This window comes from Hippopotamus amphibius, chromosome 3 (genome assembly GCF_030028045.1).
Source record: "Hippopotamus amphibius kiboko isolate mHipAmp2 chromosome 3, mHipAmp2.hap2, whole genome shotgun sequence".
NCBI lineage: Eukaryota > Metazoa > Chordata > Mammalia > Artiodactyla > Hippopotamidae > Hippopotamus > Hippopotamus amphibius.
The window spans coordinates 59,484,194-59,503,723 of record NC_080188.1 but is presented as its reverse complement, the minus strand read 5'-3'; the positions used below and the strand labels follow the sequence as shown (position 1 = coordinate 59,503,723).

Here is a 19,530-nt window from a genome sequence, read left to right as displayed (position 1 = left end):
CTTCGATGAAAAGGTAAGATGCCCAGTGATCAGTTCCCAGGCACTTCCATGATGAGCCTCACGGGAAGGCGACTTGGTGTCTAATGTCTTCCGGGTCTGACTCCAAAGAGAAGTGAGTTAGTGACATATTATGGACAGAGAAATAGGGGAGAGATCCATTATATCAATAGAAATCATAGGTAGGCATTTGAAGCTGCTTCAGTGTCTAGGCTGGTTCTGCAAACTGAGAGGTAGGTAAACCCCATGGAAAATCAGTGGGTCCAGGAATTATAGCAATTTCAGAGAAATGCTGAGAGGTCATGTGTTTTTGATTACAGCTAATCTCACAATAGTTTGGGACCCCAAATATTAAGTTCTTGGGAATATGTTTTTTGATTTTAATCTTTTAGCCTCTAATTTTTAAACATAGTTTTCAAGATTTTAACATAATTTACACAGATAGTTTATGAACATGTGCTTCTTAACAACAGGGACTTTTATCTCCCAGCTTCTCTGTAAGTCCACAATAGAAGGTTTTAAATTTCCAGACCCACAGAACCTTATGCAACCTCTACATGCACAAAATGCTTGTGCGGGTCACAGGATGGGTTTGAGAAACAAAGACAAATGGAGTCATGGTGTCTCAGACAAAGTATTAGAATAAATGTGATAGATACAGTAATGGAAGTAAGCATAAAGTGACGTGAGAACACGGAGAGTCAAGAATTGAACTCTGAATGAGAAGATTGTAAAAAGCTTCACAGAAGGGTTATTGGACATCAGCAGCACCAAACTGCATCTAAGCAGGCTTTTCCTCACTTGGTGCTATTGTGCTGCTCTCCTTCGCCTTCTTTCCCTTCTCTTACCAACTCTTCCCTGCCCTCCAAGAATTCCCGCAGGCATTGCCTTCTCTAGGAAGTCCTCCTGAACCCTCTCCCCCTCCCAGTCTCGCTTATTATATATTCCTTCTCCTTGCTCCCATGAGCACACTCCTCACCCTGTACTAGCCAAGGCTGTTTTACAGTGATCTGCTTGCTCATCTCCCCCGTCAGACTGTGAGCTCACTGAAAGCAATGGCCATTGCATTCACTTTCTATCCTCAACACCCTGCTGAGAGCCCAAGAGGGGCTACCTAAAGGTGAAGCTGGGAAGTGCCATTGGGCCATGTGAGTGACTCTTTGTGTGATGTGAATTTGAACTCTAGCCAGTAGCAATGTGGACACATTTACCATTTTTCAACAGAGCTGTGGTGAAATCACATTTGATTTTAGAAGGAGAGCTCTGGTGACACATATGGAAATAAAAGATTAGGGATAGGAATTCCAATTAAGAAATGTAAGCACAAGTATAGGTGAGAGATCACCGAAGGTCTGAACCAGCTTGCAAATGTGAGAATAGAGAAAAAAGTTAACAATTCGGGTGTGAGAAGGGTGAGAGAGAGAGAGAACGAGAGGTGTGAAGAATGACTAAGTGTGGAACTGTTTCTAAGGAGTAAATGAAAATTTGAGTATTTGAGCTAATTGGGGCTACTGCTTGATTTTGGATGAAGTAAGATGCTTGCAACTTATTTTAGCCAAGGACTATAAAAAATATAAATCTTCACAATCTTTTTCATATACCTGATTTGACAAAGGAGTCCATCCAGTTCCATTGCCTCTAAACTCCATTGCAATCCTAGGCCAGCAAAACAGGTGAATTCTACTTACCGCCAGAACTCTAGATGAAAGGTTTATTGACTTTTTTCTCTAGCCATGTGTCTAAATATAGGTAGAACTTTTACCTTATGTTTTAATAAATTTTTACCATAACCATTTATCTTCATAAATACTTCAAGTAAATAAATTGTTCCTCTAACCTGAAAAATTTAAAATTATTCTTTCCATAAAAAATAGAAACATTATAATAAATATTTTTGGAATTAACTAATAAAATTATTTTGAAATATTTATTATATAAAATATTTCAAGTCATTTGAAATGTGATATCATTATAAAAATACTTCAACTTCCTCTTCTACGTGTTTATAATGATGCTTTCATATTTTTATACCACTACTAGTGATCTTTTCTCCAAAGCTTGATAATGCATACTTCTGTGCACTCTAACCACCGTACTGGAATCTGTACATTTACATCGGAATAAACAATATTAGTTTAAGGCTGCTGCTAATATAGTTGTAAAAATATGCATGAATTTTACCTTCAAGTAAAAACTTTTATTGTATTTTATGTGGAATCACACAAATATAGAATTCATTTTCAAACCTTCAGAATGCTGATAAAGGAATGGTCAGAAGACTCTGGGTTGATTATTACAAATATCATAACTTTTCACTGGTGGATTAGTGAATATTGTATAGGGAGGCCACGAGTAACAATTCACTCTGGCTGTTGCAATCAGAGGGTCAAAGGGACACAGAACTATGCATGGTCCAGCAAATCATCAGTGTCCATGCTCTCCTGTGATGTGTTCCTGAAACTTTAAAAGACAAAGAAGAAAACTTGGGAAGCACTAGGTATTTATAGCTATGGGTCTTGAAGAATAAAAATGTAAATGGTCAGAGTGCTAGTAATTTGTCCAGGCAGGGCTGTCTTTGCAGCAAGTCTGACTCAAAGAGATGAAAGACACACTTGCTTGAGTCTCTTTTTCCTTCAGACCACACTTCTCCCCCCGCCCCAGGTTAATATCTCTAGATGTGAAGGTTGAAAAAAGGTACCTGTCTTGTTTTTCTTTCTCTCTCACAACTTATCAGAAATTATATTGGGGCAATATATATTTTTTTCCAGACTTTGGCCATGTCTCTTCTTTCAGTGAGTCAGCTTCCTTCATTTTCTTTCATTCCACAAAAATTTTTGAGCTGTCACTCAGTAGTAGGTGCTATAACACTTACAGGTGTATCTTACAGGTCTGTTTCCTAAAGTTTGCATTTTAACAAAAAGTCCATAAATGAGAATTATTAGTTCATTTATTTAATCGTCATTTACTGAACATCTGTAGTTTGTTAGGGACTGTATTAACACTAGAGTTTCAAAGATAAATAAAAGAAACCTCACATTTAAAGAAATTTCTATGATAAGTTCTGTAATAGAAGTAGGTTCAGGGATCTGGGAGCACAGAAGCAGGTTGTGCTCTGGGCCTTCTCTTAGCTTTGTCAGATTCTTCTGAAGCAGAGTCTGATATACGATGGAGAATGCAGGTAGTTGATTTGGGTGGTAATCCCAAGGAACAGGAAAGAGTGTGGCAGGTAAGGAGAAAAAGCCAACGTAAAGGTGTGCTGTTGAATGCAATGGGGCCTTTAAGTCTCTGCAACCTCTCAAGAACCACGTAGGCAGCTTCCCTGAATTATCTGCCTAAAGGACAGGAGGAAGAAACATTTATCCATCAGCTCCTGTGTCCCATTGTTTGAGAGCTGCCACTAGGATATTAACCCTGCAATTCAGAAGGGGTCCCATCTTATCCTTGGCACTGGAGAAACCCCTAGGCAGAAAGCAAGAAGGCACAGCATACTTAAGGCAAGGTGCTGGCACAAACGGAATCAAAGCCCAGAAGCAATTGTGCATCCAGCACGGGCTGACATCAGAGGAATTGGTAAGGGACTGTGAGAAGTGGTACTTGATGTTCCTTTTGTTCTGAACCATGGTTCCCCTTGTATACAAATTAGTGAAGGCATGCTGTACCAATGAATTAACATGTGCCAAAGCATGGGCGCTGAAGAGCACAAATGAAATTCAGGAAAAGGCAAGATGTGTTGCGCCTTTACTGACTCTGAGTCAGTTAAAAAGGGGAGGCCTGCCGAAGAGAGGCAGGAGTTGAGATAAGAAAGCTGGGGGGGAGAGGGGCTAGATCTGCTGGAGAGAGTTAACCTTATTCCACAGGGATGAGAAGCTCCTGAGAAATCTTAAGATTTGTGTTTTAGAATGGTGCCTTCTCACCAATATTGAGGTCTGACTTGAGGGCAGCAAAACTGAAGTCAGGAAGACCATTTTGATGAATAATGATGCAGGTATGAGAAAAATGTCATCTTAAACCAATGCATAATGCTTATGATGTATAATCAAGAGGACTTAACAGATTTGATATCAAAGGAGGGGGGAAAAAAAGCTGTGTATTGTTTGTTTCTTTTTTTTAACTCAACCCCTCCGAGTGTGGATGAACTTTTTAAATACTTATATCAAAAAATTGTGGGCATCCCTCCTACTTGTCTCTCAGATGAAACAAATAAACTTTTATATATTTGGAAGTGTGTGAACAAGTGTAAATGCTAGGAATAAACATTTTTAAAAAGCATTAAGCAGATTTCTTTGGGCAGGGGAGACCTGGTTGAGTTCTTTGCTGGCAGTTTGCTTTGTGACTTACGTCCATGATCTCTATATCTAGACTCATATGTTGCTAGTTGGAAAATGTTTCTCTTTCATATTAGTGCTACTATTATGTGCTTTACTATTTACTTTTCTGCAATCAGAAATCAGTGATTGATCCAAATAATTCTCTCTGACAATTTTTTTAAAAACATTTTAAAACATGCAGTCTTCAGAGCACGAAGAAAAAAATGCCATCAAATTTGAGAAAAATCTATGATTTATCCATCTATAAATGCAGTCATAGCTCAGGAGAAGCACAGCTGTTTATGTGTTTCAGAATCCAACTTCCCTGAATGAATACAGAGGAAGAGTTATAGCTGAAGTATAGTTGAAGCAGCAGTCAGCTCTTAAACATGAAGGCCATCCCAGTAAAAATTTCTCAGCTTTCATCGCCTCAGTCTAAAAGTTGCTCTCTTCTATAATGGGTGAAAGCAAACTAACTGAAAAGGATATGTTGCAATTTTGAAATATCTTGAAAGTATATTGAGGTGAAGCCACCTTCCCTTAAATGGGGGACAATTTGCTGGTTGTTTGCTCTTCAGGCAGATTAGAGAAATGCCCTCTCTCCTTTGTCTCAACATCTCACCTGTTCCTGTGTATCAGGACAGCAGGGCATCATAAATGGAGGTACTATTGAAGGAGGTAATTTGACAAGGAACTGGTAGGCAAGTAAGAAGATTGGTGTGGACACAGGTGATTTAGGGATGGGGATGATTTGGAACCAAAGAAATAATAATTAGCAGAACCTGGTGTGTGTGTTTGTCTTAGAATGCAAGAGAGGAAAAAAACAGGCAGATTTCTATCTCCAGTGATTAGTCTTTGGTGAAATCTTGGAACACTTTTATAATTTGGGGGATAAATAAATCCCTGACCACTTCATGTAGAATATTGCTCACTTGAAGATACAATAAAACATAAATTTATACTCTATACTAATTATAAAGAAAGAAAGAATTGCCTAAAGAATTCCAAAAGAAGGTGGCCCACTAATTTTTAAATCTGCTATAGTATAATAGTTCCAATCATGGAGGCTGTTGAAGAGAAAGGAATACAGAGAAATGGTGAGATGATGACTTTTTAATTTGTGTCATAGTAGACTCTTTTCTATGTTTGTGGAAAAGTCCTGAAATTAAGGAAGATAACCAGATATAAATCATCTACTAATAGGTAAGAACTATAGTAAATTAGTGTCAGATGCAATACGAGTGCCATTATTTAATATTATTAAAATATTAGGATTAGTTTGTATGTCTTACTGCTAGTACTGGTATATTTTACTATTTAATTAATATTTATTAATCTTATTTCTAACTGAATTCCTAAGTGAAGGGAAGACAGTACTGAGAAAAAATATTATTTATAAAACAGACATTGTCTTTCTTTTAAGAATGATGTATTAATGTTGTGGGCAGATTAATGCTCTCTCCTCCCCCTCCGCAACCCTTAAAGAGGTCCACATTCTAATCCCTGGAAACTGTGAATGTATTATATTATGAAAATGGGAAATAAGGTTGCAGATTAAATTGTTTGCTAATCAATGGATCCTGCAATGGGGAGGGTACCGGGATTGTCCAGGTGGGGCCAATGTAATCACAGGCATTCTTATAAATGAGAGAGGGATGCTGAAGGGTCAGTGTTAGAGTGATGGCGCTTGAGAAAGACTCGAACAGCCATTGCTGGCTTTCCAAGAAAAGCCATGCCATAAAAAAGGCATATGCCAAGGAATGTGGGTAGACTCAGGAAGCTGGAACACCCAGGAAATGGTTTCTACTCTAGAATGTCTACAAAGTGCAGCCCTGCAGACACCTTCATATTAACCCAGTGAGACCCATTTCAGACTTCTGATCTGCAGAACTGTAAGATATACGTTTCTATTGTTTTAGCCACTATGTTTTTGGTATTTTGTCACAGCAACAATAAGAAACTATGTAATTAACTAAAAATCATAAAGGAAAATTAAGCAGGCATAATACTGAGAGAATTTAGAAAAGAGTTTTGTTGCCAAAATGGGAATTTAAAATTCATTGTTACTTTTTAAATGTAGTTCTTTGAACTATGTGAAGATCCTTTTTCATTTCATAAAGTACTATTTGATGAATTGTGAAAAATAGGATGAATTATAATAATTTAAAATGTAAGTTAATGCTATTGAAAAAGAAATGGAAAGAGCATAGCACACAGAAAGTCTTTCTAGTGGATCTTTGTGTTATCTACCTATACACATGTTCATGGATTCAGAAGTGGGTTATGAGATATGATTATAAAAACAAAAAATTTTAAGGGAGATATGTATTTTGTTCAATGAAAAGTCAATACAACTGTTATAGGCCAGCAAACATGACATTTGGAACATCAAACCATATTTATTATATTTAAAATTTTAGGAGAGATTAAACTAAAGTTGGTACTAGATCTTGACTTCTAATTTAAGACATAGCGAAGATGTGGTACAAGTTTCATATTTAGAGGGGGAAGAAAAGCTTAAATTCAGCTACACAGTTACACCAGGAAGTGGAAGATACTTTGTAACTCTAAATTTAATCAATTAAAGGAAAATGCTTCATTCTACTATCATTTGGAAAGAAAAAACAGAATTTTTACATAGTGTCAAAAGAATTGAATATCAGTATTAAAAGTATGAAAGAGACAAAGTGTTTTTACTCACTTCTGCGCCTTTTAGAAATAAAATTCAAATTTTACTTTTTGTAAAAAATAAATTGAAGACTCAGTCTAAGGAAAGTCTAAGATTTAGATTTAAGTGATTCACTATATTAGAAGTTGAATACTTTGTTTAAAATTTCTATGCTTGTCTTCTACCAAGTCTAGATTTAAAAAACAAAGAAACCAAAAAACTTACCTGCTTGGACATTAAGGTGGAGGAAACTAATTAAGTGGATCAATATCACACTTTCTTCCCTCAATATCTTTTTATTTTTTAATGCAGAAACAGGAATTGTTTGGATTTAGTCTTGGGATCTCACAAGTGTTGGTATTGATATTTCATTTTCTCCTGTATCTTGACAGTGACTTGAAATATAATCTCAGTAGTTGAAGCAAAATTGGGCTCTGAGATTTGGTTAAAAATTATTTGGCTGAGGGCCTGTTACTGAGGGAAGAAATAAACTCTGAGCAGATTTTTGGAGCCAAATGCCAAATTGTCTATGCTTAGTATCGCAGCTCCAGGCTTACCCTTCAAAATGATTCTAGACCAAATGCCAGAATGGTTCTGGTTCTGGCTATAGAGTTCTATTCACCAGTAATAGGAAGCAAGAAGCAATAGCACGATTGTACGTGACCCCTCTTGCTTTTCACAATAAGGGTCCTTTGCCTTTTTGGTCATACACCATTCTGTTATGTGTTTTTTTGTTTTTGTTTTTACATTTCATAATTTTAAGGTGATTACTTCAATAATAAGGACTTTATGTATATATTTTAAACATTCCAAAATTTCTAAAAGTAATAACAAATTTCATAATGTAAAATAAATATAGGAAAAAAGTACCTTAAAACATTCTTTCCCTACACTGCCCTACTTTGGCATCTGCATTTTTAAAATTTTCCATGATTAACTCTCAGTTTGATGAAAGTAGCTGTTACCAAGGCAACTCTGTAACTCCACCCAGATAAACGTGAATCGTGAATCTTGAAGATAAGTTTCTAGGCCTCTGAGCATAGATTCAAGATGTTTACAATTGATTAAGCAAGAGCAGATTTGAAGATAGAGAACCATATAATATATACATAATATGTATTATCTAATATGTGTATTATATAATATATATATAGAACAAGAAAAGGGTTACACATATCTAAACCTTTTTTACCAATTTATAGCTATACATTTTTATTCTAAATTTAGATAACTTTATAAAGCAGTTGCTTCTCCATGTAAATATCTGGTATATTTTCAATAGACTGAGAGACTTATAAGGTCATTTTTGTAGCCAGCTATTTGTTTATTTCTTTCTCAATTTTACTACCCAATATTTTTGTTTAAATCTTTCAGCAAACATTAAAATGGATGTGAAATCAAATGACAAAAATGCAATTTCAGCCTAAGATGAAATAGAAACAGAATGCCAGTTCACGGGGAAGAAGAATTTACTTCTGAAATTAAAACAACTTCTTTGGTTCTGTATTTTCAAATCTGCTCTTGCTTAATCAATTATAAGCATATAAACCTAAAGATAATTAATACAGAAGCAATGATAACTTAAAAGAACTTATCTGCAAAGAATTAAATGAATTACAATAAATTCTCATCACTTTCAAACATAGCTCTTCACTCATTTTTCTGTTCCTCACATTTTGTGGGAGGAATATCCAGCAAGAAATTTAGTTCCATGACCACTTCAAATGTCAAGACTCTTACCCACATGGGCAACTGGTATCCAGGTAAAGATTGTGCCTCTTGGTCTATGCTCACCTATCTGCTCCTCTGACACTGGAGATCTTCTTAGATCAGCAGATCCTTCCCTTCACACACTCCCCTGAGGCTCAGAGAGTTTCTAGGAGGCAGGGAATTTGTGATTGGGAGCAGTATCCCTTTCATGTAAGGATTAACAATGTCACCATATTTGAGTGAGAAAGACCGTCAATATCTTTTAAGACCAAGGAGATCACATGACTCCCAAAATCATAAATTTATCTGCCAGTGGCTTGGCACTTAAATTATACTTAAACACGTAGCGAGAATTCCTCAAGAAAATCCCTCACTTCTCCAAATAATTTCGTTCCTTGGATCCCCACCTATTGCTACAGCCAACAGCTATGTTGTAAGACTGTCTTCCTGTGTACGTTACCTCTACTAGACTTCAGGATCCTGAAGGTCAGAGATAACATCTTACTCTTCCCTGTATCTCCAACACTTTGCGCTATGCTGGTAATGAGGCAGATGTTTGCTGAAGAGTTGAATAAGAATATGTACAAGGAACAGAATTAGCTTTGTTGGGGGTGATGTAACAAAATATATAGCAGCTTTGAAGAGTAAATCTTCAGAACCACCAAGAATCTCTCTTTACTTCTTGGTTAACCAGCCTTAGATTTCTGCCATTGAACCAAACATACAGCATAACACTAATTCTATGTTTTTGAATCTGACACCTAATAATAACATGTACTATGGATTTAACAATATTATTGTAAGAATTTGAGGAGATGGACAGAGAGGGGAGTATGTACAGTAATGTAGAAAATGTAGCCTAATATTAGAAACCAAAATATATATATATATGGACAATTGTTGGTCATTGAACCAAAGGAAAACAATATTTTAAGCTACTGTGTTTACTATGACTTGGTAGCAAATCATTATTATCGCTGACAGACTGAGGATTTAATATGTACCAGGCACTGGATTATGTCCTTTACATGTATTATTCCATTTAATCTTCACAATAACCTAGGATGTAGGCATTTTGAGAAGTTACAAATAACTTGCCTTTGATCAAAGACCTAGTATTTAGAATTCACAAACATGTCTAGCTCAGAGCTCATGCTTTTAACCATTGTACTTCCTACATTAGCTCCCAAATTTATTTGCAATCCAAACATTAAAAGGCAAGTCAAAAACTTAATGTTATCCAATGTATCTACTTACTAAGCTTTATTTTCAAATGGTGGTTTTATCTTAGTATATAGATTAACCAGTATGGCATTGTTTCATCTCTGCGTATTATGTAACAAGGTCTTATTTATAGATATGGAAGGGCGTAGTTACATATACACCTATTTTCTGTTTTTTCACACTGGTGAAATGCGACAACAGCAACAACAAAATGAAACAATTTGCAGATAGCTATAGGCCCTTGGTGTCTAAATAGAGATAAACACACCTACAACAGAGTGACAAAGCATGTGAAGTATTTCAGTGAACAAAGGCCACTCAGTCACAGATTAGGAAAAGCAATAACCAAAGCACACAAAGTTTTTCATGCAAAGTTCATAAAAGGACCATTTTGTTTAAATAAACTATGCTTTAATATTTCTGTTGAATATCAGATTTTTTTTCTGAGATTTTTTCTACCTATTTCAAATTAATAGGACATGGTGTACTTTTAATTTGCCCTGATTTCTTAGAAGGCATATAGTAAATGTGTTAAGACAGTGGTCTCTGGGTTGCATTACTGATGTCAGAGTTCTGCTTTTCCATTTACCAACTCTGCCATCTTGGGCAAGTCACTGTGCTTCTCTCCCAAATCTCCCAAGTAAAGGACAATAGGAATGCTCCAAATAAACAAGCTATAATGTGTAAAGTGTTTAGAAAAGTGCCTGGCAGGTAGTGAGCACTCAGTGAATATTGGATTTTTATCACCTCTCTGGAGAGTGGAATTATCAGAGGTATGTCCCTAAAATCCTCCTAAGTGACAGAAATGGAAAAATTACCAGTCTGTTCAAGAAAGCTTTTCTGGAGTCTTGGTAGTTGTTTTTAGGACAAGACAGTTTCCCTCCAGCTTCAAGTGAGAGAGCATATCTGAGTGTTTAGACCCCTGGGTTCAGGCTTCTTGCCTCCATCTTGAGATAAAGAAGCACTGATGCAGAAGAGGTAGAGTCTTTATTTGGCTACAAAGAGTTTCTTGAAACATGTAGACACCCTCCAGCCCCAGCTGTGAGGGTCATCTGATCCAGCCCTGGTGTCTAGCTAAGTGAAAGCAAATTTCCCCTCTAAGCAGTCTAAATTTTTATAACTTATAGAGATATTAAGTCCAGGGAATTCTGTGTATAGTAGGTTTTTATTATATAGGCCTGCACTTCCTGGACATATTCAAAGTCAGCACCTGAGTCAAAGCCACTACTTAGATGTAGCATCTTGCCAAGTCAACTTGTCTGTCACTTGCCTAAAAGCCCTAATTGCTGCTACCCTGACTTTCATTCCCAAGCTATTCACAAAGCACCTACGCTGTGCTGGTCTCTATGCTTGTCCCTGGCTTGATCTGCCTTTTCTTATATTGTCTTCTGCTCCCCCAACTCCCCAAACCATAAACATATGCAGTAAACCATTTTTTTAACACAAACTATATTTTCATTCAAATACATATTTTATTCTATTAAAACTACTACTATAAGCTTTGGAGGTACCATTCCAGAAATTTTTCTGTATGTGCACATAGACTAACAAACTTATGTACCTGACTTTTTTTTTCTTCATATTAATGTATTGTTTTACATGCTGAGTTAGTTCATTTTGCTTCTTACCTGATCTCTTGATACTTTCTTGAGCTAGTTGAGCATTAACTTATGTGACTCTGGACTCCTTCTAACCTGGGCTAATCTGTCTGGTATGAAGCATGGCTTTGTCACAGGATTTCATAAGTAGAGCTAAGAAAAATGCATTTTAAGATCAGCTTTTCTGCTGAACTGGTAGAAGAGTTATAACACCTATTTTACTTTTGCGACTAGGCAAGTGTCTTGCAAGTCACATGATTTTAATTATATAGTATTTGTGTGTGTACATGTAAGTTACGTATTCCTTTAAGTTACAGAAGCATGTCTATGATAATTAGTTATCTAAATTTGGTCAGCATCCCTGGTTTTCTGAATACTGCTTTGGTGTAAGGAGGATTTTTACTTGTAGATATAAGGAACCATTTAAATCCTGTTTTTGACCAGATTTTTGTTGTAAAGAACATTATTTGAAACAAGTCTGTCAATGACTGAGATATACACCAATACATAAGCAAACATCCAGCCCAACTACCTGATCACTCACAGCCCAGCAGCCTCAGGCTTTATCATGTTCTTTCCTGTTTCTATGACCCAGATCCATTGGGGGACTTGAGAAATTGTCTGGGGAAGCAGCCACTGTTGGGAGTGGGGGTGCGGCGGTCAGTCTAGGCTGAGAGTGGGACTGAGAGCAGGGCTGGAAGCAAACCACTTTTCTGATAATGTGGCCGTGATAGTCCTCAGTGTTTGAGATGTAGCAGCCAGCAGCTCCCTCTCATCCTCCATCCAGTCAATCACAGGGGGCTAGAAATGTCACTTTCCAAGTGTATTCTGATCCTGTTCCTCCTCCCAAGCTTATCAATGTTAATGTTGTTCAGGGCCTCCTCACGTCTCCCGTGGCCTCAGAGCTTTCCACAGTGCGATTCTGTATATCCTCACCTAGAACCCCTCAGTGACGTCCCACCCCATGCAAAAGAAAGTTCAAACCTCTTGCTAACACAGTCAGGGACCCTAGGCCTACTTTATTCTCTTCTGCAGACTAATTTTTTGCAGTTGACTTCCAGTGCCATAGAAAACCTAGTGTCATGAGTACATGGTGAATAAATTTGAAGCTGCAGATCCCAAATGTAAAGACCATGCAGTGAAAGGTTTATGGTGATACACAGGAAGTCTTATAATACAGTGGCTGAAAGCTTCATTTTTACAGTCAGACCATTTGCCAATTATGCGATTTGGGGCGAGATGCCTTAATCTTTATGTGCCTCAATTTCTTAATGTGTGAGATGAGGATAAAAATTACCCTTACTTCATAGGATTTAAATAAAAGTGTTTGGCATAGTACACTTGCTAAATGCCAAATAAGTGTTTAAGATAACAATTGCAAAGTCAGTGGTGATTATTACTATAAAGGGAAGGCTATTAACTTTATATCCATGTTTAAAATGTTCTAATAGATAGAGAGGTATAGCTATAAGATAGAAATTAGAGAATGCCCTGGGAAGAATTGGCTACAGGATGATTGAAGAATGGAAGAATAAAAGATGATGGTTAAGAGTAAACCTTCAATTAGAGGAAGAATGAAGCCCCAGGTCTTGCAGGATCTTGGAGAAGGAAAAGACAGATCAAAAAGATTATTCATGGGTTTTTGCCCTCTTTTGCCAAAATGCAAATTAGAAATTTGGGATTTAAAAATTAGGGCAATCATAGCATTTGGTTTCCACAGAATTCTTATCCCTAAAAAGAATCTATAAGAAGCCCAAAAGATAAGAGGCAGCCGTGGAGAGCACTGAATTTCAAACTCATCTCTTAATTATTAAAATAATAGTTTAATTTTCCAATATAAATTGCAAATTAAAAGAAGTGGATTCCAAATTTGTGACAGATAATGTAAGGATAAAGCCTATTAAGATATGAATTCCCTCTCTTTAGAGATCAAGTCCATGATTTATCAATATCCAATCAAATCTTCAGCTAGTACCTTTAGACTCGTAAATTTAAAATGTTACTTAATGATGGCAATTAACAGTACAATATCTCTGGATACCGCATAGCCCTAAAATGATTTGCGCAATTTGATTATCAGTAAAACTGATTTACGATGAATATTCATGCTCTATGTGAATTTATATAGTAATGGAATATCAATAAAGTAATATGTGTTGGGATTAGAAAATGAGAACTTTCATATCTCCCCATTCCCTTTTTCTTCAAGGGTATGAACTTGTTTAAGATAGCTCTGCATAGCAAGGTGTGTATAAATGTTCTTAGCTAAGGTTAAAAAAGATAACTTACTGGTTCCAGCATAGCTATTAAAATAAATTAGTTTGTAGTTAGGCACCAATTATATTATTAATTACAGCTTTGGTCCTTTTATCATTTTCCATTTTATTTTCCACAGGTGGGGTTTTTAAAGTTGAATGTCCTTTGGTACCTATAAGCTTTATTGGAAGATGTGTTTATTTGTTTGAGTCTGCTGATTTTTATATCATAATTTCACTCTTACAGATTTATTGCAGTAGTTCATATGATTTATAAATTTTATGTTGTACATATTAATAGGCTTTTCCTTATGGAAAGCAAATGTTGATCCGAAGTTTCTTAAAAGAGTAATCAAAAGTGTTACAGCTTTAAATGTTCTGGAATTTATATTTAAAAAATTACGTGTTAGGAAAACTCATGTCCTCTGGGTATATTAGGATCTATAGATAATCCATCCATCAACTCTGTAACTCTCCAATGCCACCTTTCCTTAATGAATAATGTGAAATTTAGTAGTGAAAATTTATCAATGAGCTAACCCTACATAATTCAGTTAATTTAGAGATAAACTCTAAACCCATTTTAAATTCAGTTTATAGTTTACAGTAAAATTTCCTATTCAAACTTCACTTATTCATTTATTGAACAAATATTTGAGTGCTTGCAATCTATAAGGCATTGTACTTAGCCTAGAGTTTACACTGTTACATAAGCTTATCCTTGAAATATTATCAAAGATCCTAAGAAGATGAAGAGAAAAGGTGTGAGAAAAGACAAGGGATTAATTCATTTCAAAAAATGTTTGAGGACTTTGTTTTTTTGTTTTGCAAGGCATAAAGTTACCATCTTTGTTAAAAAGAGACATTTCAGATTTAGGATATGAAACTCAAGTTCCAGTAAAGCTGATTGAACAGCTGCTCCACTGATAACACTGTTACATGAACTCTAAGCAGTGTTGCATCGTAGCTGTATACTTCAGTTTTCATAATGGTTAATTCCTTTCATTCTCATTAGCAATTATCTGAGCTTTGGGATTTCCTATAGTACCTAGGGTATAAAGGCCTATTTATCTAAATGAAAAACAAAGAATAATATGTAACAAATGTGCATAAAATACAAATGGCTTCATTCCTTTATTGTGGCAGAAAATGGATATGGGAGACATTAAAGCGGATGCTAGAACATATGACTGCTTTTTTAGCTGGAAAATATCTCATGCCACGTTTTTTGTACTTTGGGGTTGAGAAAGAAATGAGATTTATTTTTTATGCACTGTCTGTCCTCTTTTTTTCTTGGAAGAGCTCTCTGGTGAATGAGTGCCGTGAAGATAGAGTAGGTATATAATTATAGGTTTTCTCGACCCCGTTCCTAAATAGTAGATGCCATTTTAGGAGTGCCTCTAACAGCTGTCCTTTGGGTCCAAGCCATATCTATACCCACATCCAGTCCACTTTCACTCTCATTTCTATCCATTGTGGCCATACTGTTCAGATAACACTTCTAGTTCTCTATCCATATAACACAAATCAACTAGACTTTTAGGATGGTGATGGCTATGCCTACCCAGGTTCATGGTGTTTGTATATCACTGGTTTTATGAGGAAAGGCAACAATTCTAGGTCAGGTGCCACAAGAAAGAATAACCCACTGGACATTCAACTGACCCATTCATTTGCCTTCTCTTCACTTCAGACAGCCCTCTCCCAAACCTGCAGCTGGCACAGATCAAAGTCAAGTTCAAAAAGCTTGTGGTTCTTGCCAAACCGCTATCTTTCATGGCATAAAAGAGTTTGGGGTTTCCTAAATATTTCCTGCCTAATGCTGGTGGATTGTATTTATATGTTTTATTAAAGATAATAAATATACCAAAATATCAGCAAGTAAATAGGATTAAAAGGGTAAATTAAATGGAAGATGTGTGTAACTATGAAGAAAATGATCATAGTATACCTGTATAAAAATATCCTGTTGTAGAAGAGAGGGGCTACATTATAAATGAAAGCATTTTTTTAAATGAGTTCAGTCACAGGCCTGGAAACATGTGAATGAATGTGTCTGTGATTTAGATTGTTCCCTCTGCGTGGATATAACCTTTGTTTTTTTTCCTTCTCATAAAAAGAATGCCAAAGTAAACAATGTAACTTTTTTCTATAAACATTTCTGTATGAATCCCTCAAAAGAAGGATTATTGGTTAGATTTTCTTATTCCATGAGAATATGCAAAATGTCTCAGTTAATTCAGCACTATTTATTTCCAAAGGCCCTACATGGGGGAGCCATTCCCAATATAAATTACACCAAAATTCACAAAATCAGTGTGGACACGTAGGCAGAGATGCTGATACAGCCCAGCGAGGAGTTTGCCCGCTTGTTTGTGATTATACAAGCACAGTTAGAGAAAGGTGTAATGTATGTCTAGAATCCTATAATAGGGACTTTTTTCACAACTATATTATAGATTATATGTCAAACAGATTAGATAATGGAAGTAATTGAGTGAGAACCTTAGACTGTACACTTGAGCATCACCGTTTTAAACCACAGGTCTGTTTCATGCATCGCTCATTTATACTGAATCCAGGTGGATTTTGATGGCAGATAAATATCCTTTTTCTGGGATAAATTTTTGTCCTCTCATATAGTATTCGTAGTGGTGCACAGACCAGCATTGAACAATGGTTATTTTCTATGGCTTCCAAGATATCTCTCCTCTCATCATCTTAAATGTTTTAAAGATTGTTCTTAAAAAAGAACATCCATGGTGGGACTCAGAGAAAATTTTAGAGGGGTTTTAATTGAAGGTCATTTCGTTGTCATTAGATAATGTTAATCAGATTGAAAACAAACCTGTGACTGAGCAGAACTCAAAACACCAGAGCCATTTGCCAAATGTGATCTTTTAAAATAGGAGTGCTTGCAGTTAAGATGAGTGTTCTGTCACACTTGAGAGAATCTGGGTCCCTGAAGATTTATATGAATGCTCAGCTCTTATCGAACCGTCTCCTCATAGATGACTTAGTAAATCTCTGTTTTTGCATCAGATAATGGCTTACAAGTTAATCTCCTCCTGCTCTCTGTTACACACACACACACACACACACACACACACACACACACATTTCTTCTTCCCAGCTTCTCAAGTAAAAAGGAAGACTGATTTCTGATCGTGTAATGGGTACCACACAGCTACCTGCTCATCACACTGGCAGAGTTTACAGTTCCAGAGACACTGAAAACTATGCATATATGAGGAACCTAGCAGTTTTCTGAAATAAGTTTTATCATAGCTTTTTTAATTACCTAACTTTTTTTTACCTCATGTTTTATAATATTTGACAATAGTATTGACAAATGCAATTTTGAACTCAACTGTTTAGAATGAGTAGCATAGAAGCCCCCTAAATGCCTAAATTTCAGATCTTTCTTCCCTGCCATAAACATTTTGATTCTACCAGGTACCATGGCCAGCTCTGACAAATTTCATGTCAGAATTCATTGCATTAAAACGGCACTGTTTTAAAGCCTATTTCAAACCAAACCTGTCAGTTTTGATTCAAGCACACCTTAAGAAAGTAACACAGAACAGTGAAGTCCAACCTTTCAGAACACACACACACTGTTTTTATTTAAAGAGCATTGCTCTTTCCTGATATATTACATTATGCATGTATTCCTCATAGAATTTTTATAAACCATTTCAGCGTCTTTGAAATAAACGTCTATATTTTAATTTCTCATTCCATCAAAAATGTCTTTATGTAGAGGTATTTATGCAAGTGTGTATACCTGTGCTTAAGAGATTGGGGGTGAAGAGAAGTAATAAACAAAGCCCCCAGGATAAATGTGTATGAAGTGTTTAAGGACTATAGACAGAAATGGTTCCAACAAGAAATATATCTGTCCAGTCCAGATTGCCTTAGCCTCAAGATAAATGTCTTTTCTGGTATTTAGACCTGATTTTATTGAATGACTACCTGACTTTATTATATATACAGAATTTCTGTTTCTGGCCATCTTTTGTAATTAGTGCCTAAAAGATATTTTGAGAATAAATGACTAGAATAAGAGCAAATGTCTATAAAAAGGGCCTCTTTAGTTAGGTGTAATTCAGTATTTTGAATTGCTAATAGCCTCTAAGGATGATAGATACAATTAGTTGAATAAACCATTATGTTTGCTATTAGAACATTAGGAAGTTTACAAGCCCAAATAGTGCATAAAATTCTTACCTCACATTGCCATTATTAAGTTATCAGATATTGATTTATTTAATGTTTTTTTCCCCAATTATTCTACTTAATTTTTTGCTTACCCATCTGCTGAATGTCAAGATATCACAGGTCAAAAGGGGGGAGGGTATTGAAAATTTTAGGCAATTACACTTAAAATGAAAACAAAATCATTATTTGTAAATATACTTATATTGTATGTCTTTTAGGGCTTTTAAATATATTATTCTTATAAATCTAGGTTTCCTATAATATTCATTTTACAGTCGAGTACTTTAAAAATATATATAGTTGCTTTTAATTTGCTTTTGAAAATACTAAATTAAAAATAGGATAGCTAATTCTGTATTCCACATTTAGGTCCAAACATTTAATTTTAGCAATTTTGCAGGCTTTCTAGAAAAATATCTATCATTTACTCTTTAAAAATGTAAGGAATAGATGACACAGGCCATCTTTCAACTTCCCCTGAGCTACATAAACATCTTTGCTTCTTTCTATTCCCTTTTGCCGGGAGTTCTGAGGGATTATAGTTTAAGTCTCACAAAGCATTTAGGAGAATATTTAAGCTTAAATTCTTTTAGAGCTATTATTTTCAGGACAAATTAACATTGTGTGTTTTGAGGTCACATATGTATTTAAGATATCAAGTTATTGGTAAAATAAGATTTCCTTTCTATTAAATATGTTTAATAATTTTAAATTATGAAAAGTATCTAACTGTTCACACTTTCCCCATGCTAATAATCATAAAAAATGTTTCCTTGTGGTTGTATAGAGTATACTTTGTGTAGGGTTTTTATTTTTGTATACAAAAAAATCATGTATTTGCCTTAGTAGAACTGATGAAATGAAAATAGTATATAATATTAACAAATATATGCTGACTTATTTTCTATTTAAATTTTATGATAATTCTATTTAAAAAAGCATTTTAAATCTTCCAATTTCTCTTGCATTTGTATATTTGTGCATTTTTATTTTCAAGATAGGTAATTTTTTAGTTCCACTGAATAATTTTTAACATGGGTCTACAAATAGTGCATCATTTTTGGAAATTTATCATCATAACCACAAACTACAGTTGTCTGAATTCCGACTGGAGACTAAATGGATGACTGACCCTTATTACTCTGAGCCTCCCACTGCTATGCAATATGGCCACACAGGCTAATACACACCCCATCTGATTCACTCGTAGTGCTATAAATGTTATAACAGTTTTCTTGGAATCTGGAAATGGAGCAGTCCACAGATGATGACTCTTCCTTTGAATCTCGTTGTCTCCTTTACAAGTCAATTAATAAAAACTTAGATGTTAAATTAGCACTTGATGACATTTTACACAGCCTTGCTGTTATGATTCTGTGAGTCAAAAATCCTTGGAGAAATGAAAATCTTGATCAGGTGCAGCAATACCCATACATATCAAATATATTTTTAAAGTTTAAAAACAATTACTATCCATTTTAAAACATGTTAAATGTGATTAGATATGAAATACTATTTGCTTTGACTTGTTTCTAGATTAAAAAGTAAAT

The 19,530-nt window shown here is 35.4% G+C and overlaps 1 protein-coding gene across 3 annotated transcripts in view; it reads left to right on the top strand.

Annotated features, from left to right (window-relative positions):
- Positions 1-19,530, top strand: part of SNCA (synuclein alpha) — a 125,687-nt gene that overhangs the window by 61,874 nt on the left and 44,283 nt on the right. For 2 of the 3 annotated variants that reach the window (XM_057728208.1, XM_057728209.1), the window contains exon 5: positions 17,138-17,142. The exons of the other annotated variant lie outside the window; for it this stretch is intronic. In XM_057728208.1, the coding sequence (XP_057584191.1) occupies positions 17,138-17,142 (5 nt within the window). The remainder of the gene's footprint in view (positions 1-17,137; positions 17,143-19,530) is intronic. 3 annotated transcript variants of the gene reach the window in all.